The 27,844-nt window shown below is 53.2% G+C and overlaps 2 protein-coding genes across 7 annotated transcripts; one reads left to right on the forward strand and one right to left on the reverse strand.

Annotated features, from left to right (window-relative positions):
• The first annotated feature begins 14,560 nt into the window (after positions 1-14,560).
• Positions 14,561-17,036, forward strand: Smim29 (small integral membrane protein 29). Of its 5 annotated transcripts, none has more exons than XM_076857712.1 (5): positions 14,561-14,646; positions 15,747-15,930; positions 16,114-16,139; positions 16,410-16,515; positions 16,647-17,036. In XM_076857712.1, exons 2-5 carry the CDS (start codon positions 15,820-15,822, stop codon positions 16,725-16,727), a joined length of 324 nt encoding a protein of 107 aa, XP_076713827.1. In that variant the 5' UTR covers positions 14,561-14,646; positions 15,747-15,819; the 3' UTR covers positions 16,728-17,036. The 5 variants fall into 5 exon arrangements, with proteins under 5 accessions (XP_076713827.1, XP_076713828.1, XP_076713829.1 ...); XM_076857713.1 differs by having other exon boundaries at positions 16,662-17,036; XM_076857714.1 differs by having other exon boundaries at positions 16,449-16,515.
• Positions 17,037-18,411: 1,375 nt separating this feature from the next.
• On the reverse strand, positions 18,412-25,723 carry Hmga1 (high mobility group AT-hook 1). 2 transcript variants are annotated; one of them, XM_076857718.1, is made up of 6 exons: positions 25,609-25,723; positions 25,253-25,366; positions 22,283-22,425; positions 20,414-20,497; positions 19,675-19,725; positions 18,412-18,549 (listed from the first exon to the last, which is right to left on the reverse strand). In XM_076857718.1, the coding sequence occupies exons 3-6, from the start codon at positions 22,382-22,384 to the stop codon at positions 18,496-18,498; spliced, it is 291 nt and encodes a 96-aa protein (XP_076713833.1). In that variant the 5' UTR covers positions 22,385-22,425; positions 25,253-25,366; positions 25,609-25,723; the 3' UTR covers positions 18,412-18,495. The 2 variants fall into 2 exon arrangements, with proteins under 2 accessions (XP_076713833.1, XP_076713832.1); XM_076857717.1 differs by having other exon boundaries at positions 22,250-22,425.
• Positions 25,724-27,844: the final 2,121 nt, after the last annotated feature.

Below are 27,844 nucleotides of genomic sequence, written 5' to 3' on the forward strand. Positions count from 1 at the left end.
GGCACTGGGTTCCATCCTCAGCACCACATAAAAATAAATAAAAGATATTGTGTCCATCTACAACTTAAAAATATTTTTAAAAGGAGGGGGCCTGGGGGTGTGGCTCAGTGGTAGAGTGCTTGCCTTGTACATGTGAGGCCCTGGGTTCAATCCTCAGCCTCACATGAAAATAAAGGCATTGTGTCCACGTACAACTAAAAAGATATTTAAAGCAAAAGAAAATTTTAAATAAGAATTGGGGGGCTGGAGCTGTGGCTCAGGGATAGAGCACTTGCCTGGTATGTGTGAGGCCCTGGGTTCAATCCTCAGCACCACAAATAAATAAAATAAAAGATCCATTGACAACTAAAAAATATCTTTAAAAAAAAGTTGGGGATGTAGCTCAGTGGTACAGCTCTTGCTCTTAGTGTACAAGGCCCTGGGTTCAAGCCTCAGCGCTACCCCCCAAATGACTGATAGATAATCACACCATAAAAACCAGGGACAAATTTGACTTCATGCACATGACATATTCCTGAACAAGGCAGTCACACAGCCTCAGCCTGCTCCCTGAGGGAGTGTCGGCAGGAGTTTTGAGAGGCCTTCTGGAAGCCACTGTGACCTACCGTGCAAGAGGTGATGCAGTCTGAAAGAGGGGACCTGGGGAGAAGAGGGGGAGGAAAAGAATCAACAGCTCATCACCATCAGGTCACCACGCACCCTCCGGGCACGGGCTGGCTTCTCAAGGCAAACTGGGGTCACCACTGGCCAGCGTTCATAAGCCAAGAAAGCCGAGTGGTCAGTGGAAGAGGGCCACATCCAGGACAAGAGCCACACAAACCTAACCCAGAGGCTCATGTATGGGCCCAGATGAAGTCAGCGTGTCTCTGTGGTGATAAATGTCAAACTGAGTTGAATGGCTGGTGAGTGACAGTCTGTGAATAGCCAAAAACAGAAAATTGGTGAACTTATTCCACTTCATTCCACATGGGACAGATGGCTTCTGCCGGTCGGAGCACCTCTCCCCGTAAATCCTGACTGTGAAGGCTGCCTTTGTCCATGTCAAGATGATCACCTTCCCTGCTCTGGTTAAAGGAGTCTTCCTTGTGCCCAAGTCCGTAAGCATGGGACAAAGCTCGTAGGTGCTGACAGAGGGCCACTTCCAATCAGATGGGGTGTTCTGGAAACACCCCACTTACCAATGTCACATCTACTGCATGTCAACTGCATGTCATTCCATTCTCAGGGTAAAGTGTGGAGTCCTCTTTCTGTGGCCTTCAGGACTTTGTGGCTAAAGTGAGAAACATAAAAGTGGCCCCAAAAAAACTTGGGGCAAGAGTGAGGAGAGGAAATGGTCTTTTTTTTTTTTTTTTAAGAGAATTTTTTAATATTTATTTTTTAGTTTTCGGCGGACACAACATCTTTGTTGGTATGTGGTGCTGAGGATCGAACCCAGGCCGCACGCATGCCAGGCGAGTGCGCTGCCACTTGAGCCACATCCCCAGCCCCAGGAAATGGTCTTGAAGGACACCAGTGCAGTTCTGACCATAGGGACAGGCAATGCGCTCCTGTGACCTGTCGTGCTGGTGCTCTGACCACCCAGGCCTGCTCAGATTTGGCAGAACTCCCGCCCATCCTTCACTCAGGCTGACTCCCCTCCGCGCAGACCTGAAGCCTGTGGTGGAAGCCATGGCCTTGGTTGCTTCCTGGTTTCAGGCAGATTTAGGGTGTGAAGGGCTTGTTTTTTCTCCTTTGTCTTGTGACACCCAACTAACATCTCAGCATCCGAAGGTGAAGCCATGAGGCCCCATATTCTGTGTCCTGAATACCAGCAATGTGCTAAAACCAGGACACACAGTCCTCGCAGAGGCACCTGCTTGGGTGACAGATGGCGTGAAACGGGAGAGGTGACAGCCTGGGTAGAATAAGCTGCAGGAGGCGGGGGGTGCTGATGTTGCAGAGCCCAGTTGAGAGGATAATGGAGGAATGGGACAGAGAGCCGATCAGAAAAGGGGGAGGGACACATTCATGGGAAGGCTGCCTGGTGTGACAGGTGTGGGCGCTGGAGTTCAGCCAGGTGTGGGTCCCAGCTCCGCTGCTGACAGGCTCCGTGATCTTGACATGTTGCCATCCATGACTGCTGTGTTTAATAATAAGTGAAGGAGTATATGGCACCAAAGTTGGGGTGTGATCACTATGCTGCACCTGCTGGGGAAATGCCCAGGGCTGTGCTGAGTTTACTATATAAATAGAGTCACAGCGACACAGTCACATGCAAGAAAAGAAGACCGAGGGGGTGACCGACCCCTTCCCCTTCCCAAAAGAAGAGGCATCATCTGAGAGGATTTGGGATGGATGAGGGGATCCCCAGCTGAAGGGACCCCTGGGGAAGAGCAGGTATCTGGAACTTGATGGTCATAGTGGGCAGGGAGGAGAGAGGGCCAGGCAATGCTGTGGGAAAGGTAGGCTGGGGTCAGTGGCTTGGCTGGCCGCGTTTGAACTTTACTCCGCATGACTGGGAAGCCAACGAGGCTTTAAAGCAGCGGTGACTGCACTGGCTCGGGCATTTGGGGACAATGATACCACTCTCTACAGAGTGCTCCCACTGCTCCAGGGCTTAATCCCAGGCCTTGCGTTCATGGAGTCTTGGTCATCGTGGGAGGTGTAGGTCATGGGAAAGGAAATGGAGGCCTAGGGGAGCTAACCACTTTAAAACAACTAGACAAGTTCATTCTGGAATCACAAGAGTAAAATACCCAGGATAACTAAGACAGTTTGGAAAAACTGGACTGCAAGGGAAATCCTGGGTCCTATCAACATACACAAAGGTAACTGGGTGCCCTGAAAGAACATCACTCAGGAGAAGTAAGTTAGGAAGTCGAAGAGAATGCAATAGGGTGCCAAGGAACAGACCCTGCGTGACAGGAGCGTGGCCAGAGCCAGAGGAAGCGCACATGCTCCTCAGTGTTTGGGCCTCAGACCAGCCAAATGGGAAAAATAAATAAGGTCCGATCCCAGCCTCACACCATCCAGGACAACGAGTTCACAAATGTGAAAAAAATGAATTATAAAACCCTTAGAAGAAATCCTAGAAGTAACATCCAAGATGACAACTGAGCTCCGAGCTGAGGGGTCCCCATAGGACCCACCCTCTTTGCAATGGGCAGTACTCTCTCCGTCATGGTCACCTTAGACTGCAGGATGGGCCAGGACAGTAGGGAGGTGGTAAATGAGAATGGGGTTGGCATCTTGTCCCCAAACACCTCATATGAAGATGGCTAGGGAGGCCGAGGGAGGGGCTTCCTGGGTATCACTCAGTCAACAGGTTGGTCACCGCACTCGCCGCCCACCATGGCACCGACAGCCTGAGATAACCAAGTTAGAGAAAAGGTCTGTTTTGGAGGCTGGGGATGTGGCTCAAGCGGTAGCGCGCTCACCTGGCATGCGTGCGACTTGGGTTCAATCCTCAGCACCACATACAAACAAAGATGTTGTGTCCGCCAATAAATAAATAAATAAATATCAAAAAGAAAAGAAAAGGTCTGTTTTGACCTGCGGTTTGGAGGTTTCTGTTCCTGATGGTTGGCACACTGCTGCCAGCTTGGGGTGAGGCCGCACAACCTGGCAGGAGCCCGTGGGAAAGCAGAGTCACTTGCCTTGTGGCCAGGAAGCAAATGAGGGGGGAAAAAAAATAGAGGAAGGAGCTGGGATCCCACTGTCCCCACCAAGGGCATGTCCCCAATGACCTGAAGACCTCCCGCTAAGACCCACCTCCTAAGGCTTCCACCGCCTCCCATAGGGTCACAGTGGGGACCAGGCCTTTAACACACGAGTCCTTAGGGAATAGTCCAGATCAAAAACTGCAGCAGGCACTGACGATGTACCCGTGCAGTGACAGGTGTCTGTGAGGCACCCGTGGGTGAATGTGTGGTCACAGCACTTAGTAGAAGAGGCTATAAATAAGATGGTTGCAGCGAATCATCGCTTGACAGAGTTAGAAGCATTTTAGGGATAGTCTAGTCGAATCCTCTGTTTTACAGTTCTAGAAACAGCACAGCAGGAAGGGACTTTTCACCAGTGTTCTGGACTGGAACCCTAAGTTCCATTAAGTAGCTAGCGGCCAGCAGGTGCAGTGGGGCACGCCTGTGACCCCTGCTACTTGGAAGACTGATGCAGAAGAATTGCAGGTTTGAAGTCAGCCTCAGCAACTTAGCAAGGCCCCAAGCAACCCAGTGAGACCATGTCTCTAAATAAAGTATAAAAAAGGGCTGGGGACGTGACTCAGTGGCAGACCCCAGGTTCAATCCCTAATACTGCAAAGGAAAGAAGGAAGGAAGGAAGGAAGAAAAAAAATAGCTAGCTGCTCTTTGTCATTATGGAAAGCATTTTTAAATGGCTGTCTTACTCTGGCCAACAAACTATCCAACCGGTGTGAGGCCCAGACCCCACATCCATCACCCTGAATTAATCCATCCATTCCTCTCCCCTCCTGGGAAGAGCTGATCCTGCTCAGAGAACAGTATCTTGAGGGGACACCACAGGCTCATGCTTGCCCTCCATTCAACCTCTGGTGTTGCCCATCTTTGGCCAGTGACTGCTGCATTAGCAAGTCCAAGGCCACTCACCTGTTCTGAACCCAGCTCCTGAGCTCCCCATCCCCCAGTCCTTGGCCACACTTCCGGTTCTCTCCCTACTGTAGTTTTCAGGGGAAGTTCCACCCCTTTGCTCAGCAGTCCTTTAGCCAGTCGGCCCTGCCCACCTTGTCAGACCACTTTACTGCCACTCTGTGTCCCAGAACTTTCTGCAGATGCATCATACTCCACCACACTGTTCAAACCCACAGGGTCTGTGCCCTTTAGGGGGAAAGATCTCCTGACATCCTTCTCCCTATACTGGTCCTTGTCCCCTCAGTCCCACCCCCAGGCTGCAGGTGCCCTCTGAAGGCACACAGGGAGGCTCTCCCCAGTCTTGGTCTCTGACTGATGTAGAGCTAGTACCCAGGAAATTTGGTTGGAGGAGACAAAAAGCCAACTGGCATTTTGAAAGTCCACAGCACAAGGAATGTGTGCGTGGTGGCATCCTGTCCTTTCCCGCTGCACCCCACACCCCCACCGTGCATTTCCCCAAACCCTGGAGCAAATACCAGGTGCCCTGAGGGACCTGGGGCAGGAGTGTGGAGCAGGGGAGGTGGGAGGCTCCTCCCCTGGGGGCATGGTGCTGCCCATCCTCTGCAGCAACCTGACCAATCACCGAGTCCAGCCTCCCCCGAAGCCCTTCTCCATCTTTCTCTTCCTGCCTTTAGTCTGGGGGACATGGAGGAGGTGCTTTGTCAAGGAAAGGAGACCCCCAGTTCCTGCTGCTCCCTCTAACTCAGCCAGGATCCTGTGAACTTCCCCATACCTAGGGCAGGAGGCGACAAGAGGCTGGTCACTTCCTGAGGAAGCTGAAGGGCCACCCTCACAGCTGACACTGTTTTCAGTGCTTCCCGGTTAGTCTCCAGAACCCCCTCCCACCAGTTCCGAGAGCTCTTGCACAGGACCCCGGACTTTCACATCTCTCCCCGGGAGCAGGCACCTCCATCCCGACTTGGTTCTTTTGGAGGGAGCCAGAGCCCGAGGAGCCTGAGGGCAGAAGGGAGCTGGGTTGGTGGAGAACCAGCTCAGGAGGAGGAGAGCTGGGGAGGCTGCAAGTCAGGCCTCGGGTGCTGCCAGGGGACGCCATGAGGGCTTCCCACTGACTCCTGCAGGACTCACTCAGTCCCTCCTCACTATCCCAGCAGCCCCAGCATGGAACACCTGGGTCCCCTATCCCAGCCCTGACTCTGCTCAGCTTTGAAAGGAGTATGGACTGTCCTGTTATTGAGAAATGACCAGCTTGGATGGAAACCCTTTCCACTTGGGGGCCTGGGAGGACCAGCATGGAGGATGCTGGGCAAAGTCACAGCGAGCTCAGGGCTAAGCAGAGACAGGGGCCTGTGGCGGGTGGCTCAGCTCCTGGAAACCCATACTCTCAAGCACCTGTGATGACCATGAAGTAGAAAGTCCCAAAATGAAGTTGATGCCCTAGTCCCAGCAGCTCCATGGCCCGCTTGCTCAGGCCACCAGTACTAGGGACTGGGACTGTGGAGTCCCTCTCAGCCTCAACCCCCTGACCCCTCATGCCAGAACAGGGTGGGACCCAGGCTGACCTGGCTCTGGCCTTCCTCAGAAGACCCATGTGCTTCCAACTGCACAGGTGGAGAATGGCTGGAGAGAGGTGGGGAACCGCTGCCCAGGGAACACCAGGGGATTTCCCATGAGAACAGTGGGCGGGTCGGGGCAGGACCCCAGGGGAAACATCTGTGGGGCCAGGCATACCAGGCACCCTGCAAAGCGGAGCCTGTTGATGAAACAGTGGACAGTGCGCTGCTACAGTCTTGGTCCCTCTTTTTTAGTGTGTGTCACCATCCCAGCCACAGTGGACTACCCAGTCACTGATTCCATTCATTCATTTCTAAGGTACCTATGTACCGATTGCCCACGGGGCGCTCCATTTTATATATATATATATATATTTTTTTTTTTTATTAGTCGTTGATGAATTTTTAAATTTTATTTATTTATTGGTATGTGGTGCTGAGACTTGAACCCATTGCCTCACACATGTTAGGCAAGTGCTCTACCACTGAGCCACAACCCCAGCCCTCCATTTTTTTTAAAGCAATCTTCATCCACCACATTTTTAAAAGTTTAATCAAATCAAATTAACATACAAGAGGCTACACATATCTAAAATGTCCAATTTGAGACCAGCATGATGGCACACACCTGCAATTCCAGCTCCTTGGAAGGTGAGGCAGGAGGATCGAAAGTTGAAGTTCAAGCTCAAAATGAAAATAATAAAAAGGCGGTAGAGTACTTGCCTAGCATGCCTGAGTCACTGGGTTCAATCCCCAGCACTGCAAAAGAAAAAAAGAGAGGAAGGGAGAAAAGGAGAGGGAGAGAGGCCAGGGGCAGGAGAGGGAGATTATTGGTAGATTAAAAGAAAAAACATACATGGGATATGTTATTCTCCTATTGTCCAATTAGTAGGGTGTATGGGGGACTTCCTATGCTGAACCTCCCTGACATCCCTGTGTTAAATCTCCTTTGGGTATAGTGTATAATATTTTCCTTTTTTTAATGAAAACATTTTATTTTTCATAAAATAATCAAACCCAGTGCCTCAGGCATGCCAGGTGAGTGTGCGTGCTACCACTTGAGCCACATCCCCAGCTCTATAATTTTTTCTAATGTGCTATTAGATTCATTTTGCTAGTATTTTGTTGAGGATTTTTGAGTCTATATTCATTGAGAATATTGATCCATGTTTTCTTTTTCTTTATTTCCTTCCTTTGTACTGAGGACTGAACTTTGAACTCAAGGGTGCTCTACCACTGAGCTACATCCTTAGCCCCTTTTTATTTTGTATCTTGAGACACAATCTCACAAAGTTCCCAGGCTGGCCTCCAACTTGTGATCCTCTGTCTCAGCCTCCAGAGTAGTTGCAATTATAGGTGTGTGCCACCATACCCAGTGCCCTGCTCCATTATTTCCTTTTTTCCTTCATGACTTAAATTCAGTTTGATTTTTTTCTGTGGGCGGGGGGAGTTGTAGATGGACAGCATGTCTTTATTGTATTTCTTTTTATGTGGTGCTGAGAATTGAACCCAGTGCTTCACACACTAGGCAAGCGCTCTACCACTGAGCTACAGCCTCAGCTCTGATCTACTTTTTTTAGTTTCTTAAATTGTAATGTTGATTTGAGATAATTATGCTTTTACAGCTATGAATTTCCCTCTGAGTACTGCTTTTACAATATTCCTTAAGTTTGGGGATGTTTTAAATTGGTCTTACAGTATTTTATAATTTTCCTAGTGGCTTCTTCTTTGACCCATTGGTTGTTGAAGAGTGTATTTATTTTCTACAAATTTACAAAATTTCCAGTTTTCCTTCTGCTATTGGCTTCTGGTTTCATTTCATTTTAGTCAGAGAAGAGACTTTGTATAAATTTCAATTATTGTGAAAATTTATTGAGAATTTTTTTTTAAATTTTTTGTAGTTGTTGATGGACCTTTATTTTATTCATTTATTTATATGCGGTGCTGAGAAACAAGCCCAGGGCCTCACACATGCTAGGCAAGCACTCTACCACTGAGCCCCAGCCCCAGCCCTAGCCCTGAGAATGCTTTTGTGGGCTAACGCCTATGTTAACAAGGAATAGTGACCTTTAATTTTGTTTGTTTGTTTGTTTTCCGGGTGGGAGGATGGGGATTGAACACAGGAGCACTCTACCACTGAATCATATTTCCAGCCCTTTTAATTTTGAAACAGAGTCTCACTAAATTGCAGAGTCTGGCTTTTAAACTTGTGATCATCCTGCCTCAGCCTCTGGTGTAGCTGGAATGACAGGAATGTGCCACTGTGCCCATAGGGTCCTTTTTTTGAATGTTTTTTTGGCTTTGATCAGGGCAATACTGAGTTAAAAAAAGTTAGGAAGGATTCCCTCCTCTCAAAATTTCTGAGAAAGACTAGTGTTAATTCTCCTTTAGGTATTTGGTAGAATTCACCAGTGAAGAAGACATCTAGACTGTTGGAAGATTTTTTTTTTTTGCTTTGGTTGTTTTGTTGCAGTGCTGGGGATGAACCTGGCGCTCTACACTGGGCAACACCTCCAGGCCTGTTATATTTTACTTTGAGACAGGGCCTCATTATAAATTGCTGAGACTGGCCTTGAACTTGTGATCCTCCTGTCTCATCCTCCCTAGTTACTGGGATTACAGGCATGTGTCCGTGTCCCTGGCTGTTGGAAGGTTTTTTAGTATTAAGATTTTTGAGGGGAGTGAAGAGAGGTGTGGGGCTGTGGGGATGACAAGGAAGGTGGAGTGACAGACATTGTTACCCTCAATACATGAATGCTTACACCACTGGAGTGACTGCACCATGTGCAGCCAGGGGAAGGAGAAGCTGTGCGCCATCTGTGTACAGTGTGTCAAAATGCATTCTACTGTCATGTACAACTAATTAGAACAAATTAAAAAAAATTTTTTTTAAAAAGAAGGTTCAAGGGAGAAATGATTGGGTTATGGCCTTAACCTAGTCAGTGAATTCATCCCCCAACTGGGATTAACTGAGGGGTAACTGAAGTGGTAGGGTGTGGCTGGAGGGGGTGGGAACTGGGGTGTGGCTTTGGGTATATATTTATACCTGGTGAGCAGATTCTGACTCTGCAGCCCCATCACCACAAGAGCTGCTTCCCTCTGCCACACTCTTTGCCATGAGGTCTGCTTCCCCTTGTGCCTGGAGGACTGGGGCCGCCTTCTATGGACTAAGACCTCTGAAACCCTGAGCCTTGATATAAACTTTTCCTCCTCTTAAAAAAAAAAAAAAAAAAAAAAAAATTGTGTATGTGGCCTGACATGTTCTGGAGAACATATGTCTGGAGAATGTTCCATGTGCCCTCGAGAAGAACCCATGCTCTACTGTTGTTGGGTGGAACCTTCTATTTGTGACGGTTGGATCCAGTTGGTGTAGTGTTTTTCAAGTCCTCTATTTCCTTATTTATCCATCTGGATCTCCTAACCATTATTGAAAATGGGGTACTGAAGTCTCCAAAACTATAATTGTGGAATTATTTCTAAATATGTTCTCACTTGTATGTGAAATCTAAAAATATCAAACCATAGAAGCAGAGTATAGTACAGTGGTTATAAGAGGCTGGGATGTGGGGGATGGGGAGATGTTGGTCACAGGGTATAAAGTTGCAGTCAGACAGGAGGAGTAAGTGGTAAGTATTTAAGGTGATGGATATGTTACTAGCTTGATTCAGTCCTTCCACACTATATATATGTAATATTGTTTTGTACCCTATAGTTATGTAGGATTCTAATTCAACAGCAACCAAAAACCTTAAATACAGAAGTGTAACCCAGTGGTAGAGTACATACTTAGAATGTATAAGGTCCTCAGTCCAATCTGACACTGAAAAGAAACCAACACAAAACACTGAAGCCAGGTGCAACAGCACAGGCCTGAGATGCAGTCACTCAGGAGCTGAGGCAAAAGGATGGCAAATGCAAGGCCAGACTTAGCAACTCAGTGAGACCCTGTCTCAAAACAAAATTAAAAGAAGCCGGGCACAGTGCTCACACCTGTAATCCTAGTGGCTCAGGAGGCTGAGACAGGAGGATCACAAGTTCAAAGCCAATAGTGAGGCACTAAGAACTCAGTGAGACCCTGTCTCTAAATAAAATACAAAATAGGGGGCTGAGGATGTGGCTCAAGCGGCCTGGGTTCGATCCTCAGCACCACATACAAACAAAGATGTTGTGTCCGCCAAAAACTAAAAAATAAATATTAAAAAGTCTGTCTGTCTGTCTCTCTCTCTCTCTCTCTTACCTCTCTCTTAAAAAAAAAAAAAATAGGGCTGGGGAAGTGGCTCAATGTGCAAGTGCCCTGAGTTCAGCCCCTGATGCCAAAAATAAATTAATTACTTAATTAAATTAAAGGGCTGGGTGCAGTGGCACACCCCATAACCCCAGCAGCTGGGAGGCTGAGACAGGAGGTTGGGAAGTTCAAAGCCAGCCTCAGCAAAAGCAAGGCGCTAAGCAAGTCAGTGAGACCCTGTCTCTAATAAATACAAAATAGGGCTGTGAATGTGGCTCCATGGGAAAGTGCCCCCTGAGTTCAATCCCTGGTAACCCCCAACCCCCAAAATGGGGCTGGGGATATAGCTTATTGGTAAAGTCCCTGGGTTCTAACTCCAGTACAGCAAAATCTTTTTTTTTTTTCGGGGGGGGGGGGTGATGCTGGGGATTGAACCCAGGGCCTTGTGCATTTGAGGCAAGCACTCTCCCAACTAACCTGTATCCCCAGCCCCAGCACAGCAAAATCATAATTATTACAATAAAAAAAAAAAATTTAAGGGCTGGGGTGTCGCTCCATGGTAGAGCAATTGCCTACCTTGCATGATGCCCTGGGTTTGATCTTCAGTACTGAAAAAAAAAAAATTAAATGAAAAATAAGTAAATAAATAATGCTCCTATGAACATTCACATATGTATATGTTGAGGACAAACATTTTCATTTTTTTCTGGGAGTGAAACTGCTTATCTATCATTAGATAGGTTCATGTATTTTTTTGTTTATTTGTTTTTAGATAGGTTCATATTTATAAAAAATTCCAAACAGATTTCCAAGAATACAGAGCAATTTCTCAGGCTGGGGCTGTGGTTCAGTGGTAGAGCACTTGCCTAGCATGTGTGAGGCACGGAGTTTGATTCACATACAAATAAATGAATTAAAAAAATAAAGGTTTATTAACATCTAAAAAATAAAAAATAATAATTTCTCCCTTAACTTCTGACAAAATCTGTTTTATATATTTTTGGACCCTGTTTTTCAGCATGTATGTTTGCAATTTCTGGATCTTCTTGATGAACTGACCCTTTTATCAATATAAAATGTCCCCTGTAGTCTTTATTTTGTGACTCCTGCCTCAGCCTCCCAAGTAGCTGGGATCTCGGGTGTGCGCCCCACGCCCAGCTCTCTCCTCAGAGTGCGGCTCCTTAAAGTTGTTCCACAGCTCACTGGTGCCCTTTTCATATTTTTCTTTCTTCTTCTATCCCTTCCCTTCCTTTTCTTTATTTCTGCAATTTTTTCTCTGTTGTATTTATATTTGGATTTATTCTTGTTATGTGTCCAAGTTCATTTTCTTTTTTTCTATAATATTTTATCTACCAGGAATCCCACTCAGTAGACACTTTCAGTTGACTCTGTGGATTTCATCTCCAGTTCAGTTTGGATTTTTAAAATATATTCTGTGACTTCATACTTAACTTCATACTTCTTGGTATCTATGGAATGCAGTTATGATAATGTTTAATATCTTCTGCTAGGCCTAACATCTGTATTATCTGTTCTTGGTTCGTTTCAGTTGAATGGGGTTTTATTTTTATTATTTTCAATAGGGGTTGGTTGTGTTTTCCTGATCCTCTACAATATTTCTGGATTTTTTGTTTTTTAAGTAATGGATACAATACCTTTGCTTTATTTATTTATTTATTTTGTTACTGGGGAAAGAACTCAGGGCAGTCAACCACTGAGCCACATCCCCAGCCCTATTTTGTATTTCATTTAGAGACAGGTTCTCACTGAGTTGCTTAGCGCCTTGACATTGCTGAGGCTGGCTTTGAACTCATGATCCTCCTGCCTCAGCTTGCTGAGCTGCTAGGATTACAGGCATGCATCACCATGTCCAGTTTATTGGTTTATTTTTATGTGGAGCTGAGGATCGAACCCAGTGCTTCACATGCTAAGCAAGCAACCTACTACCAAGCTGCAACCCCAGCACACCTCTGGATATTTTTAACGGATGCCAGATATGATGAATTTACCTCTTAGAACTGAATATTTTTGCATTCCTATACATCTTTTTTGAGCTTTGTTCTGGAATTTAGTTAAGTCACTTGAAAACAGGTTGGTCTTTTCAGGTAGTGTTTTTATGATGTTTTCATGGGGTCTGGGTGAGCGAGGTGTTGGAGAAGGGATGCACGAGTCCAGGCAATGACTGAAGCAGCACAGTTAGTCAGGGGAGCGTTGGGGACCTCATTCCCATCCTATCCCTACCCCTTTTTGAAGGGACGGCTACAAGAAGAAGACCTATGGAATTGGATTGCTCTCTGGTTGCTCATGGGATACAAAGCCTCAGTTCAGGAGAAAATGGGCCTCACCTGCAGCGTGGGAGGAACAGCTGCCAGGAAGAGTGTCTGTCACCTGACACCCCATCACACCATTTCCTGGATGATCAGACCATGTCATCACACTTCTCAGGATGTCAGCTTGCTCAGTTCTAACTGGAGTTGCTTAAGGGGCCCTGGGTAGCTTGCACAGGTGTCCTGTCCTAGAAGAGAGGGAAGTAAAACATGTTGAGTCTGACATGGAAGCTGGGCCATTTCCACATACAACATGAGCACTGGACTGACTCACAGAGGACTCTCAGCAAATGTGGCTAGAAGTCCCAAGGATGAGTACAAACCTGGGTATATGGGTAGACAAGAGGGCCTCGGTTCTCAAATTCATCACTTGCTCCCATGTCCCTGTAAGACAAAGCCCTGGGTGGGTGGTCCTCCTTCTTTCCAGACTCAAAAGCCTGAGAGCAGCAGGAGATTCTGGAAGCCCCTAGGCTCCTGGGTTTGTTTCATTCTTTCCCTCTACCCAATTCCCTGCCAGAGTCGGACAGTGGTGTCTGCAGGCAGGCTAGAGGTCAAAGTGCCCATCTGCCCTGTGGTTCCCAGTGGGTCTGCCTCTCTCAAAGACTTGTCCTCATTCAGCCTTGTCAGGACAGCTCAGACCAAGTCACCATGTCCACTGCCAGGTAGCCAGTGGTGAGTGGTTCCCAGCACTTCACACTCACTCCTAAGGGTTCCCCTGGCAAGAATAGGGTGACACGGGCCATCCCTTATCCTCATTACCACCTGATGACCCAAGAGGGCTTCAGTCTGGTTTAGATGCCACAAACTTGATATTCTTTGGTGGCTCCCCCAACATCAAGCCTAGAATAATCTGATCACCTGTGATTTGGGGTGGAAGAGGAGGCTCTGGTACAAAACTGAATGCATATATAAATTAGTTATAGGTATGTACAGGTATGTATACACACATTTGAGGTAAATGTAGACTCAGGTGCTTGGGATTGAACCCATGGGTACTTCACCACCGAGCCACACTCCCAGACCTTTTTTTCTATTTAATAGTTAGGGCCTCGCTAAGTTGCTGAGGCTGGCTTTGAACTTGCCATCCTCCTGCCTCAGCCTTCTGAGTTGCTGGGATATTGACATTGGTACACTTCACCAATCTTACTCAGGTTTCTCCAGTGTGTACCATCGGACCGTGAAAACTTTAACCCAAGATTCCTGAGCTGCCTGTGTCCCCTAAGACACAGGAAGGAAAGAGAACAGGAGGAATGTAACATTCAGGACACGGCCTATGAACCAGGCTCCTTTTCTGTATCATCGTTTAATCGTCACGACAGCCTGTTTCACAGACACTAAGACTGGACACAGAAAGGGTGGGTGGGCCTGGGTCCCGCCGCTGGGCAGGAAGTAACCCACGCCCCCGCCTCTACCCGCTGAGCGCAGCCCAAGAGCCTGTCAACAAACGCCGATGGAGGCCTCGTGGGCCGGGGGCAGGGTCCTGTCGTGAAGGGTCTGGGCTAGAGCGTGGCGTGACACCAGGCCTGGGCTCCAACCAGAAGGGTGAGGGCGACGGACGCCCGGCGTCGCCCCCAAGTTCCGACTCCAACTCTCTGGCACCGAGGCGCCCAACCGGGGCCCGCCCGCGGAAAGCCGGGAAACCACCCGCGCCGCCTGCAGCCCTGTGATCTCCCTCAGCTGCGCAGCCCTCGGCTGCCCCCTGCCGCCGCGGGGTGGGCCCTGCACGCCCCGCTGTTCCCGCCTTCTCGCTGCCCACCCCCGCCTCCGGATTGGCTGCTCCGGAAGGCTCGGGCCGTTCGCCTTCCGCCACCGGATTGGCTGCGCCCCGGGGTGAGGCCCCGCCCACCTCCCCGGGTCCTTTGATCACGCGCCCGCCGGCTCTTCCGGGGCCCGGGAGCCAACCCTGGGTGTTCCTGTCGGGGCTGCAGCGGCGGGAGGTAAGGCATGGCAGGGTTGGATGGGCTGCAGAGCGCAGGCACGGGTCCACACGTCAGGGTGCCCGGATTCCAAGATGCCGAGGCCCGGGGCGGCCCCTCCACGCTCCCCCAACACTCCACGCCCCCGGCCTGAGCCTCCCAGCACGGTGGGAACTACCTTCCGCCCGCCGCTGCTGGCCAGCATCCTAGGAGCGGCCTGATGCGCTCCGCATCCTGGCTTGCCTCCTCGGCCTGGGACGGCGGAGCCTGTCGCTAGGTATGGGCAAGCTGATACCCCACGGACACGGGGCAGGGAGCTCTACCTTGCCCTCTGATTGAGACCCAGGCAAACATGGGTCAGGGACCTTGGACAATCTTGGTGCAGCTGCTCCAGGACGATCTTCTCGCTTCTGTCTATGGGGACTGACCCTCTCCACTTCGCCTGTCAACCCTGGCCAGGAGGGGAGGGACCTGGGCGGAGTCCCGGGTGGGGAACGGAGTGAGATGACATCATCTCGAAGATAAGGTCCAGCCCTATCCACTGTGCACACACTGGTACATGAGACTGAGTGGGGTGATAGGGGGTGTCCGGGTTCTTGTGACACCAGGGGTAAGAAGGACATAGAGCCTACGCATGGAGCCTGTAGCCTGAAGTGTGGGGACTGAACCAGAACTGAGGCAGGCCCCTTCAGATGCTCCCATCTCACCTCTAGGTGCAGTCCACCCCTCCTGTTTACCTGATCTCCATTTTGCTACACTGGATGGGTGCTAATAGCCCAATGTCCAGGTCTGTGGCAGGACCTGGAAACCTGCACCTACCCTTTCCCCAACAATTGAGATATCCAAATGTTCATCCAGCATCTGAGCTGGGCCCCACCCTGACTTAGGGATAGGAGCTGGACAGGAAACAGATCCTGGATCTGGACCTTCCTTTGGTGCCCTTTCCACCCAGGATTGACCAAGAGTCATTGGAGGATTACACACAGTGTGTTTTTGTAGAGGATTCCTCATCCCAGGGTTTGACCTGGGGTGTTTTTTGCAGATCTTGGGCTCTGGGGGAGGGGCTGGGAACTTGGATGTCACTGTAGGAGCAATTGATAACCTCCCTTCCTCCTCCCCAGGGAGCCCTGTGGAGGCACCCTCCCGAGGCACCACTGCCCATGCTGACCACCCAGCCCTCCTGCTGCTGATGTCATGAGTAACACCACAGTGCCCAATGCTCCCCAGGCCAACAGTGACTCCATGGTGGGCTATGTGTTGGGGCCTTTCTTCCTCATCACCCTGGTCGGGGTGGTGGTGGCTGTGGTAAGGAGCCCCCCACATGCACACATAGACACACCTGTGCCCAGGCAGGGGCTGGGTGGGCCTGGTCAGGTGCACACAGCATCTTAGCTGTCCTTTGAGGGAGTGAAGGGTGTGGAGTTGGGCCTCCTCACTGTGGGCCTTCCTGGGCTCAGCAGCCTCCACAGTGCTGTGTCTCTGTTACAGGTAATGTATGTGCAGAAGAAAAAGCGGTAAGTGTCCCCACCCCAGTCTGATATTTCTTCCCATAGGATCTGGGTTGTCTGTGTGAGTGGTAAAACCTTGGCCAGCCTGAACCAAGCCTGAAAGTCTGTTCTCCTTGCCTCATGCAACTCACCTGGGAGAGGCCCCTTTGCAGCCACATTATGTCCAGGACACCCACTTAAGTGCCCTGGCTGGGGGAGGGGGAGTGGCCCCAGGCAGTCAAGTATTTGATGGGGGTGAAGGTGGGGCTTGGGCTGAGCCCCTGCCCTGTTCTCCAGGGTGGACCGGCTCCGCCATCACCTGCTACCCATGTACAGCTATGACCCTGCTGAGGAGCTGCACGAGGCTGAGCAGGAGCTCCTCTCTGACGTGGGAGACCCCAAGGTGAGCACTCTTGGGCAGGGGAAATCAAGTGGAGATGAGGGAGCAATCTTCTCCCTCATACTCCTGAAACCAGACCCCATCCTGCCCTAGGCCTCCCCAGTGGGACACTTGCTCCAAGTGACAGCCCTCAGTGTCTCCCCCCACAGGTTGTGCATGGCTGGCAGAGTGGCTACCAGCACAAGCGGATGCCCTTGCTTGATGTCAAGACATGACCTGGTTCCTGGCCCTGACCTCCAGCTTTGAGGGTCCTGCAGGCTCCTGTGGTCTTCACCCCGCTGCTCCATCATCTTGCTCCCTTTAGACCCTCGCCCTTTTTGGGCTGACCCCACCCACCCCCAGGCACTAACAGATCTCATTTTGGGGGTTCTGTGGCTGGGAACAGCTTTGCTTTCTCTAACCTGCCTGAACTGGGCCTTGGCACAAACCCCCAGGAGGGATTTGGAATTGTTTCCATGGTTACAGGACCCACATGTATAGTATTCAGTATATATATATTTTGTAAATAAAATGTTTTGTGGCTAGGGGTGTGGTTGACTTGACTTCAAGAAGGGTCTAAATTACCTCTGGAGCTCCTTTCATTGCCATTTCTTCTCCCAGAAATGGCATGAGGGCGGAGAGAGCCCTTCCAAGTACCAACTTTGCTTCTCACCCCTCTACCCTGGCTACAGGGGTACATTACAGAATGACTCTAGTCCAGAAAAGGATATTTTTTTATTCAAGTAACTGCAAATAGGAAACCAGAGGGGAGCCCCAGGCTGGGACAAATAATGGCCAACCTCTCCCCAACAGAACAAGGGGAGAAGGTGGCCCCTACACCCTTCACGGTCAACACAGACCCCCCTCCTCACTCTGCTGCAGCATCCTAGGGGCAGGACCCCACCTTCCCTGGGACTGGGGTAGTAGGTAACCCAGCCTGCTGCACCCCAGTGCCCCTTCCCCCTGAGGAACACCTTGGGGAGGGCAATATGGTCGGAACAGGGGAGAGGGCATGGGGATGAGCGTCTGGCGCTGGTAGCAGCAGGTGACTGATGTCTAAGAATGAAACATTGAACAAAAACCAACACAACTGTCCAGAGGTAGTTTGTGAACAGAGGAAAAGATGGAACCAGAACCATGGGGGTTGGGAAGGAGGGGGAGGCAGCGTGGGCAGGGCAGGCTCCTTGTTGATAGCGCCCCCTCGTAGGAAGGTCAACAGCTGAGAGTGGAAGCAGAGGATGGGCAAGTAGCCCCTGGCCTGCCTTGGGTGGCTGCCACAGGGAACCTGGGCAGTAGATGACTAATCTCCACCCCTGTACTATATACTCAGATCCCAGGGTGAGAAGAAGGTGGTAGGGCCTGTGATAGGGGACAGGGGCTCTAACTCCTGCCCCCTTTCCCATATCCCAAAGGGGCTGTCCAACCTAGTGCAGGGCTCAGGTGGGGAAGAGAGTGGGGAGTTCCACCTGATAAGTTTGGCTGGGGGCTCCCTGGGGGCTCAGCACCCCTTCCCCATTGGCTATACCTGCTAGTGCAGGTCCAACAGGGGGGCATGTCAGAATGAGATGGGGTTTGGACCCCTTAAGGCCAGGGGAGCCCTCCCAGGCCCCTCTATGGGAAGCCAGAAGGAACAGTGGAGCAGAAGGGGCCCTCAAACCAAGAGCCCAGATAGCAATGTCCCCACCAAGTGGGTAAGGACTAGCAGGCGCAGGGTGCGGCTAAGTGGGACGTTAGCCTTGTCCAGAAGGGCAAATGTGCGCGTGTGGGGCTGGGGTAGGAAGGGTGGCTGGGGACTGAGGCTAGAGGAAAACTGCTTCCCATGGGACCACAGGGGCCCTGCAGCGGCTGGTGTGCTGTGTAGTGTGCGGTGGGGAGGGCGCAGTGGGGTGGCGGGCCAGAGGTGTCAGTGGGCCTGGGGGAAGGGGAGGGTGGTGGGGGCGGAGTGAAGCTGTCCAGTCCCAGAAGAAAGCTGCTCCTTGGGGAGGGAGCAGGCGGCACGGGCGGTCACTGCTCCTCTTCAGAGGACTCCTGCGAGATGCCCTCCTCTTCCTCCTTCTCCTGCAGAGGTGGGCAGAGCAGCTCTGGGTCTGGCCCCCTCCTCTATCCCAGAGGCAGGTCCCCACCCCTCCCTGCACTCCCAGGCTCTCCAGAAGGGGGATGAGTCAGGGCTGAGTGTGTGGGTGACTCAGCAACCTCCAGCCCTGGGTTTCATTCATAAAAATGAAGAATTTAAAAGGGGGAAAAAAACACACACACACATGCTGCTCACACACAGCCAAAGCCAGGCCCCTAGGCCCAGGGGAGGGCAGGGCTCTGCAGAGGAAGTGACTGGCTCTCTCCAGGAGGGAAAAGATGCAGCCTGGAGAGAGGAATCTGGAAGGGGCAGCAGAGGGCAAGCCCTGGGGTGGGCGCAGAGAAACAAGATGGCCTTGACCCATAGGGCAGGCGCTGAACTGTGGAGCTGGGCCTGAGTCCTGAGTGGCCAAAGGCTGACCCCAGCCCAGGGTGGGGAGGAAGGGGAAGCGCATGCTGCCTGGGCTCACTCACTGGGCGGGAATGCTGCGACACCACAGGGCCCGCAGCCCCTGTGCCAGGCACAGAATCCAAAACAACTTGTTTCCTGTTACTCACTCCTGGGGCCTGGCCAGAGTGCCCCCTAAGCCTCCCCCACCCCATGGCCCAGCTCTAGCAATGAGTGCCTTGGGAGTGGAGGGGCAGGTGAAGGGTAGGAAAGGGCGAGAAGCAGAGGAGACTGCACTCCTCAGGACAGCCTGCCACCAGCTACCTGGGAGCCCAGAAATGAATGGCGCCTCCCCATGAGGGGAGGTGGGGTCACAGTGTAACTCCCAACCAGCCTGGAACTAGCAGGGCTGAGCTGAGCTGCTTTGCTCTTTCCAGGAACATCCTAGTACCCCCTGCGGCTTTCCTTCAACATCAACTAGATGACTCCCAAAGTCTATGCTAGGAGCAGAGGGGCTGCAGAATGTGTGGGCGACCACTCCTCATGGGCACAGTCCTATAAAAACCCTGGCAAACCCCTTCCTTTCTCTGGACCCATGTGGACATTTGTCATGTCCTGGCATTCCTGTTGCTGCAGGTCAGGGACAAGAGTCGGTGCACAGAACTAGACGCTGAATTCTTAACCCCCACCCCAAAATGAGCCACAGAAGCAAGAACACCTACCAGTTTCTTAGGTCTGCCCCTGGGTTTCCTCCCTGGAGCTGTGGTGGTTTTCTGGAGGGTCAGAGAAAATATCCCGTAAGTAAAAAAGTGCTAGGAAGCCCCTACTCAGTGCCCAGTGCCCATTAGTGAGGAGAGGAAAGGGAGGTACAGAAGTACCCACTGTGCTCAGGGCAACCCAGGACTCACCCCAAAGGCCCACCCAAGTCCAGCTGCTGATGACTGGCCAGCCACACTTGCCCCCCACCCAACATACACGCTCGCCCCCTGCCCCCTCCTCCACCTGTGACTCAGAGGATATGAGTCGTGTCTCCGAAAAAAAACAAACACAAAACACCCTTCTGAAAGGCTCATGCCACTGGGAATCTGGCCTTCACTGCTTGTCCCCACCTCTTTGGGCTCCAGGGACCCCAAGGGTGAAGGGGACATTCTCGGCCTGGGGCTGGAAGAAGCCCTTTACTCTCCCCATATCACCACCTTTCTCCAGACTGGAAAGCCACCCAAACTTCTGACTTGATTTCCCCACCATCAGTGACAGGGCCAAGGCCACAGAAGAAACCTCAGTCATGACCCCACTTCCCACGCTTAGCAAAGACCTACCACCCACTATGTACCAGGATGGGGTGGGGTGAAGAATCAGGACAAGCAGTCTCTTCCCAGCCTCCCTACAGATGTGCCCATGAAAAACCAGAGGGGCCTCTCTCCAGTGGCCCAGGTGGGGTCATTTCCCCTCAAGCCTCACCCGGGTCTTGGCAGCGCCCTTATTTTTGCTCCCCTTTGGTCGGCCCCGAGGTCTCTTGGGTGTTGGCACTTCGCTGGGTTCCTTCTGCAGATAGAAGGAGGCAGTCAGGGTCATAGCCACCACCTGTCTGTCCAAGCCCCTTCAGAAGACAGTCCTGTGCCCCACCCAGCAGGGTTAAGTCAGCAAGAAAATTCCTGACCCAGTCAAACAGAACCAAGGCAGGAGGCTAGCAGGAGGCTAGCAGGAGGCCAGCCCTTCAGGACTCAGGGCCTCAATGTGACCATTTTTCAAAGCCCTCCACCTCCCCCCTACCACTTTCTTCCCTGGAGGTTTCTGGGACAATGAAATGACAAGAAGCCAGAAGACCTCTGGGAAAGATGCCATGGGCAGGAAGAAACTCTTAGATGGTCTTGCCCCTGATCTTGGGCAAAACACTTAACGTTGGAGCCTCAGGAGGTCATAAAACCAAATCAATATGAGGCAAATATTTGGCACTGGTCTTGATCATTATCACCTTTCTCCCATGAGATATGCTGAAAACTGGGGGGACTCCTAGAGAAGAGAAATTATGCCTAGACTCCAGAGATCCCTATACCACTGTTGCTGAATTTTAAAAGCCCAAGACAAAATAAAAAGCTTCTGCATAGAAGGACACTCTTTAGGGGCAGCTCCAGGGGCCCTATATAAGCATGGCCCTGTAACCCCTACCTCTGCCAAAAGGTAAAATAAGGGAGGCAAAGGGGGCTGGGCTAAGAGGATAAGTCCAGCACCCTGTCCTGAAGGTGCTGAATTCCACCATACAATCAAGACTCTTTCTCTCTTTGGGTACCAGGGACTGAACTCAGGGGCACTCTGCCACTGAGCCACATCCCCAGCCCTATTTTGTATTTTACTTAGAGACAGGGTCTCATTGAGTTGCTCAGTACCTCCTTGTTGCTAAGGCTGGCTTTGAACTCTCGATCCTCCTGTCTCAGCCTCCCGAGCCACTGGGACTATAGGCGTGCCACTGCACCCAGCAGACTCTTTCTTAATTCATAGTCTCCTGAGACTCCCTGGCTACAGCTGGGAAGACCTGCGGGTGTAACAACCTGCCTCGTGCTGAAGGGACAAGGCCAACTTCAATTCTTCTGTTCCTCAGGAAGAGGAAGTAACTAGGCTTCAACAACCATCCCTTGCTTGGGAGACAGCTTCCTTCCTGTGACAAGATCTCTGCCACATTAACAGGTGGCCACATTCCCTAGGGTGCCTAACACTGCCAGAGCAGTCACCCCACCCCACTAAGGGACATTATAGGGTATCAGTACCAAGGTTACTGCCACTAATTACCCAACACCTTCAATTTCTTGGGCCTCATTAATGTTTATAGAGCCAGGGACAAAGCCCACCTGAGGACTACTTAAAGTGTGGCCTGCGAATAGGTGCTGGCCCAGGAATTCATTATGGGACCGAATGGACAAAAATTGACAGTGTATAGAAATTTGTATAGCAAATTGACAAGGAGTAATCTTATATGCACTGAATCTCATGATTAAACCCTGGGAGATAAATCACTGACCTCTGTGTAGACCACTGGGTTGTTTCTGGCCTGGATTTCTGACACTGGCTTTAAAACCCACCTTACCTTGAGTTCCTCAGGCCCCAGGACACTTTCCTGGGATGTCTGAAGGATCTGATTATACAGTCGTCTACAAGTTATGAGCACTCATGGGTGTGGGGATGACACACAGACATGTAGGCATGATTCTGGACCCTTCCATGCCATGTCCACACTTACAGATCCACCAAGCACCTCCCTAGCCCCAAAGGGTAAATTGAGGCAAAGTTTTGGACACCCACCTGACTCCCTACCAGCGCTGTCCCGGGACTCACCGGAGGCTGCTTGCGCGGCCTGCCCCGGCCTCGCTTCTCAGTACCATCCTTTTCCTGCTTGGAGGCCAAGGGCTGGCTGGACTTTGAGCTTGACTCACTCATCTTCCTTCTCTATGGAGCAGGTGAAGAGCAAGGCTGGGATGCTAGAGACAGAAAAAGTAATCTTAAACAAAACATCATGCTTCAGTCATCTTCTACCTCTCACCACCCCCACCCTGGGGGACTCTGCAGGAACTGCCTGCTTCCAGCGGACCCCAGGACTCTAGACAGAAGGTGCTGCCCATCCCATACATGCTACCACAGAGTGGAGGGGTGGAGCAGTGCCGTTGGTTCTAATCAGCTCCTTATCTCTTTTTAGAAGGGTTCTTTGTTGTCCTGCAGCCACAGGAGTGGTGCCATGAGGTACTGCCAGCCCAGACCTGGTAAGGCAGCCCAAGGACAAAGGTGAGGGGAAAATGGGATCCCACAAACTGCCAAGGACCCCTCCCTCTTGTCAGCAGCTGCTGCTCTCTCTTGTGAAAACCATGCCTAGGCAGTTCTGAGGGGAGTAAAAAGTCAAGTGGAAAAAAAGAAACCGTGGTATCTGCAGCCATCAATGTCATCCCCCTGCCCCTGCACTGACACTGCCTATCTGGCAAGGTCCCAAGCCTAAGGACCAGATGCTAAGAAGGGCCAATCAGAGTGTGGGGATGTCCACCAGCCAGTTCTCTCTGCTTTCTCCCAGGGCAAACTCTAAAGGATTCAGAGATGAACACAACTGAGGGAGAGAGGAAATGGCTGAATGTGCAGAGGGTGAGGGAAAGGAGCTGGGGATGTCCTCTCCCTCCAACCTGGCCCACCTGGAGACAGATGGGGCTCACTTACAGGAGGGGTGGGACTCCAGAATGGACCCTTCCTGGGAGACCTATAGCTCTACCAACCTGTCCTTGGTTGGAGTGGGCACAAGTGGCCCCACTTCTGAAAGTCTGCCCATCTGTAAGATGGGGACAAGGAGCACCTGCCTCAACACCCTACCCCCCAGATCTTCCCAGACTGTTGAGGCTGAACCAGGCAGTATTTAAAGAGACTTGGATGGAAAGACATCTTCACTCACCACAGTGAGAGCTAAACTATTTGAAGATGTTTCTTTTCTCTTTTCAGATTTTGAGGCAATTTCCAATTTTAACCCAATGACAAGAAAACATTTTTGGAAACTTGATTTTTGAAGGGCTCCAACCCCCATTCTCAAGCACTTAGAGACCCTCCAGATGGCAGGACTTCGGTAATCATTCTATTTTATAATATTTCAGACTTGGAGACCCTTTTAAACAGGGTGGTTGGTGATTTATCCTGCTCCATCATTAGTGGCTTGCTTTGCTCTGTAATTACAGGCAGTGATTAGGATCTCACATTACACCACAGGTCCCCCCTCAAACTAAACATCAAAATTAATCAGCTAAATGAGTGCTGACCTCACATGAGGTCTGCCTCAGGCCCTCTCAGAGGGGGTTCAGGTGAGGAACCAGTCTCTCTGGAAGCTCTCATGCTGTCTGGTTTCTCCACCCACCTCAGACTATAAGGGACCCCTTAATTCACCCACTCCCACCTTTCAGTTAGGTCCCCACTGAATGAAGGAGGCAGGCCCTGTCTAATGAGGCCAAGGAAGGCTTGTCTTTTCCACCTGTTTCTGAACATCAGGGAGGCCTGGCTTGGAGAAGCCACATTTCGGGCCCAAGACCAATTCCTGTTTGTAATAAGCCCTTCTGAGCCTTAAACCTATCTCCTCCATACACCATGCAGTGTGTGTGGCCCTTAAATGCTTTATAATTCTGCAAAAATAATTCAGAAAAAATCTGGCAGCTCCATTATTTTCCAGGAAAAAAAAAAGTGGCCCAGAGAAGCCCGATGAGTGGCCCAAGGTCACAGAGCAAGTTGGCGAGAAGGATGGAGTAGGTTCTCGGTGGCCCTTCCAGTCTGCCACTTTGTACAGGGCTTAGTAGCTAGTTAAAACTCAATTGCCCCCAGCTCCAGACCGACCCTGGGTGACTCTGCTAGTGTCTGCAGACGGCCTACAACCGCCGGCCAGCCGGCCTAGGAGCTAGGGCGCGCGGGGGGAGGGGCGCAGGCCGTTCCTGCAGGCGCGGGAAACCAGCGCACCCCGACCGCATGCACCGCCACGCGGGTGCACCCGGCCCCACTTCCTGCCAGAGGGGGCACCCAAGCCCGCCTTGGGGCAGGAAACCTGGCGCGCGCTAGAGGAAGAAAACCCCCTCCTCCCTACCTTTCCCGAAAAATAAAACCCCAGAAAAAAAAAAAAAAGAAACGGGGAGTCAAAGGGACTAGTTCCAACAGAGCCCAGCAAAGCAGAGAAACCAGTTTGTGGGGGCGGAGGGCCCTGGGGGCTGAAGAGGCGCGGGCCGGGCCAGAGGTGGGGTCGGGGTGAAGCCCCAAGCCCAGGCCCGCGATCCGGCCTCATCTGCGGAGCGGCCCCGGGGAGAAAGGCCGAGAGAGGGCAGAGCTGAATCGCGGGGCTCCCGCCCCTCCCCCTCACTTCAAGAACTTCCCCAGGCTGCGGGGGGCGCTCGACCCCCGCTCGCCCACTGCGCCGCAGCCCGTGCCTCTCCCCGCCCCCCACCCGGCCTGGGCTCGGGCGGGAGCGGCGGCCGCGCGAGGTGCACCGGGCTCCGCTGGGTGCACAACTCGCGCCCGCTGCAGTCGCGCAACCCCCTCCCCCACCGCGCGCCTTTCCCGGGTCCCCGCCCCCCGCAGGGCGCCCGCGGCGCTGGGGACCCGGTGCGGGCGTTCTCCCCGCGCCGCCGGGCGCCACCGCCCGCCCCCGCGCCGCGCGGCCCTCCCCGCCGGCGGATCGCGCCGCCCGGGCCTGGGAATAAAGCCGGCGGCGCGCGCTGCAGCCCCGGGCGGCTCGCAGGAGGGGCGGCGTGCGGGCGCCCCCCTCGGCCGCCGCCGCCGCGGGCCCCGGGGACGACTCACCGCGAGCTCGGCTGACGGCCTGCGGTGCGCGCTCCGGGCTGCCGGGAGCGACGGTGCTGGGCGCTGAGGACCGGCCTGGCTCCGCCGCCGCCGCCGCTGCTAGCAAATGCGGATCTGAAACCGGGAGAGAGGGCAGAGGCGCTCAGAGACCGCCGCCGCCGCGTGCTCGCCGCCAAGGCCCCCGCGGGGTATTTATATGTCACATCCAGGCGGGGGGACAAAAATATCCCCCCTCCCCCAGAGGATGGCGAGGGGCAGGAAGCTGGGCACGGCCCGTGCGCGGCCTCAATAAATAAATAATTTAATTAAATTATAGATATAAAAAAAAGAAGCCACCGGAGCGGCCGCGAACTCACGCCTTCTTGGAGCCGCGCCAGCGCCAGAAATAGCCCCGGCTCGGAGTCCCAATTAGAGGAGCGCAGCCCCGGCTCAGGGGAGCTTAAAAAAGAGCGACCCAGGGGCAGGGGGGACGGGCCCGCCCGCGCCAGCCGTGTCACTGGGGTGGGCGGGGCCATGCAAATGAGCCCGGGGATTTAAAAGGGCGGCCGCCCGCCAGCCGCCGCCGCGCGCGGGTGGGTGCTGTCCGTGGGCCGGCCTGTGCGGGAGGCCTGGGCCGGCATCCCGAGTCCACGGTCCACTCCCACAGTCCCGGGCGAGGAAATACGGTTGCGGGCGCCGAGGAGCTTTTCTCGTGGGTGGGGGTTGACCGGGGCGTGCTTCCTGCCTGGAATGGGGTCCCGGGTCAGTCACCTCTGGGGTCCTTCCGGCCGTGTGGGCCCGACCCCCGCATGGCGCGTGGGGGTGGGCGGGCGCTCGCGCCTGCGGGGGTCCACGCGGGCGGAGGGGGTGGAGATAAGCGCGCCAGTTGGAGGATTCCGCGGCCTACTCGCCGCCCCTTTCGCCCAGATCGACGGCTCGTAGATTTCCCTGGGGCGGACAGGTGTCAGCATGTGCGTTTCGGCGTCAACCCGCGGGTGGTTGGCGGGTGAAATACAAGTCTTGTGAAATTCCGACGTGAAACTTGGGAAATGCTAAGTGTTTAAATTTATTAACGGCCGCAAGTGAGCCGTAATCAAGGTGCAGCCTTCAAGCGAAACAAACGACTGGCCCTTTAGCAGGTAGCCCAGAGGGAGGAGTTACCCTTCTAGGTGACCTGGATGGGGTTCCGGAGACACGCGATACCACTTCGGACCCCGATCCCCTCCACGGCGACTTTTTTTTAAAAAGTAAAGGGCGGGTCAGAGGCCGCCTGGAAGCGCTTTGAGGGCAGGGGCTGAGTTGACGCACACCATATCCGCCGGGCCTGGCCCGCTTGGCGCCTGGTTCAACAAAGACTTGTTGCACGGAGCGAGGAGGAAGCCAAAGTGGGAAGATGGCGGGGAGGGCGGTGGGGGAAGAAGGCGCAGCCGGAGAGGCGCGCCCTGCAGGCCGGCCAGGGCCCTCCCGGTGCACCTCCCTGCGCCTGGTCCCTGAGGCGGCCTTCCACACCTCCTGTGATGCAGGGAATAGCAATGCGGCCCAGTGACACAGGGCTGTGACTCATGTTTTTCAGGGTTCCCCTTCTTCCTCCCCGGTCAGCCGAGGCCCTGGTCCAGCCCCCTCCTCAGGGGCGAGCGGTGGAGGGGGGACGCCAGGCAAACCCAGCGCCCGGCGTGGAGGCGGGGTGGGGAACTCGAGGGGCCGGGCCTCCAAGTTTCAGGAATGCCTCAGGAATGTTTCCGGTGGGGGTGGGGAGCGGGGCGGGCAGCCGGGCCCAGCCCCCACCGGGCCGGCGGGATGGCGCTCTGGGCGCGGGGCAGCACGTGCTCGGCCGGTGGGGGCGGGGCGCGGGCGCCCGGGCGGGAAGGCGCTGGAGGCCCAGAGTGGGTTCAAAGGGGAGGGCGCGGGCCTGGGGCGGCCGGCCTCCGCGCGCTGCTCCCGCCCCACGCCCAGGTGAAAGGCAGTTCCTGAGGAGACCTGGGGCCGGCCCTGGAGGGAGAGGAAGTCACCGAAGGGCGGCCTGCGAGGAGGGGAGAGGAGGGCGGTGGGGGAGGGGCGGCTGCCCCTTTGTCTGGAGCGCTGGGGGTGGGGCGGGGTGGAAGCGCGCTGCTCCTTCCATCTTTGTGCCCCGCGCGCCGAGCGCGCGCTTAGTAGGCCGCGAGCGGAGTTAGCTGGAGGGCTCTCAAGTTGCGAGCCAGGGCACCTTTGCAGGATTGAGTGGAAAAGTGAACCTTCCGCCCCTGCCACACCTTGTCCCAGGTCGCAGGCCCTAGGCAGCAACCCGGGCGCCCAGGTGCGGGCCCGAGCATGTGCCCCAGCGCCGGGCGCCCTTCGACAGAGCCCTCCCTGAGGCCGCGCAGGCTCCTAGGCCGGGGCTCTGGGGCTGGCGGCCGCCTGGGTTTCGTCAGCCCCTTTCTGCACAAGCCGCTGACCGCGGGGCAGCCTCCTATCCTGATGGGACGTGTGGCTCTCCCCAGGAGGAGCTTGGGCAGGAGGAAGGGTCCTCCGCCCCGAGTGGGCTGTGGGAAACCTTGGCCAACTTCTGGGCCCGCATTTAGCCAGCCCACGTGGTGCCGTTTTTCCCAGTCTTGTTTTCCCCTAGTCCTGATTTTG

Source organism: Callospermophilus lateralis, chromosome 6, assembly GCF_048772815.1.
Source record: "Callospermophilus lateralis isolate mCalLat2 chromosome 6, mCalLat2.hap1, whole genome shotgun sequence".
Taxonomy (NCBI): domain Eukaryota; kingdom Metazoa; phylum Chordata; class Mammalia; order Rodentia; family Sciuridae; genus Callospermophilus; species Callospermophilus lateralis.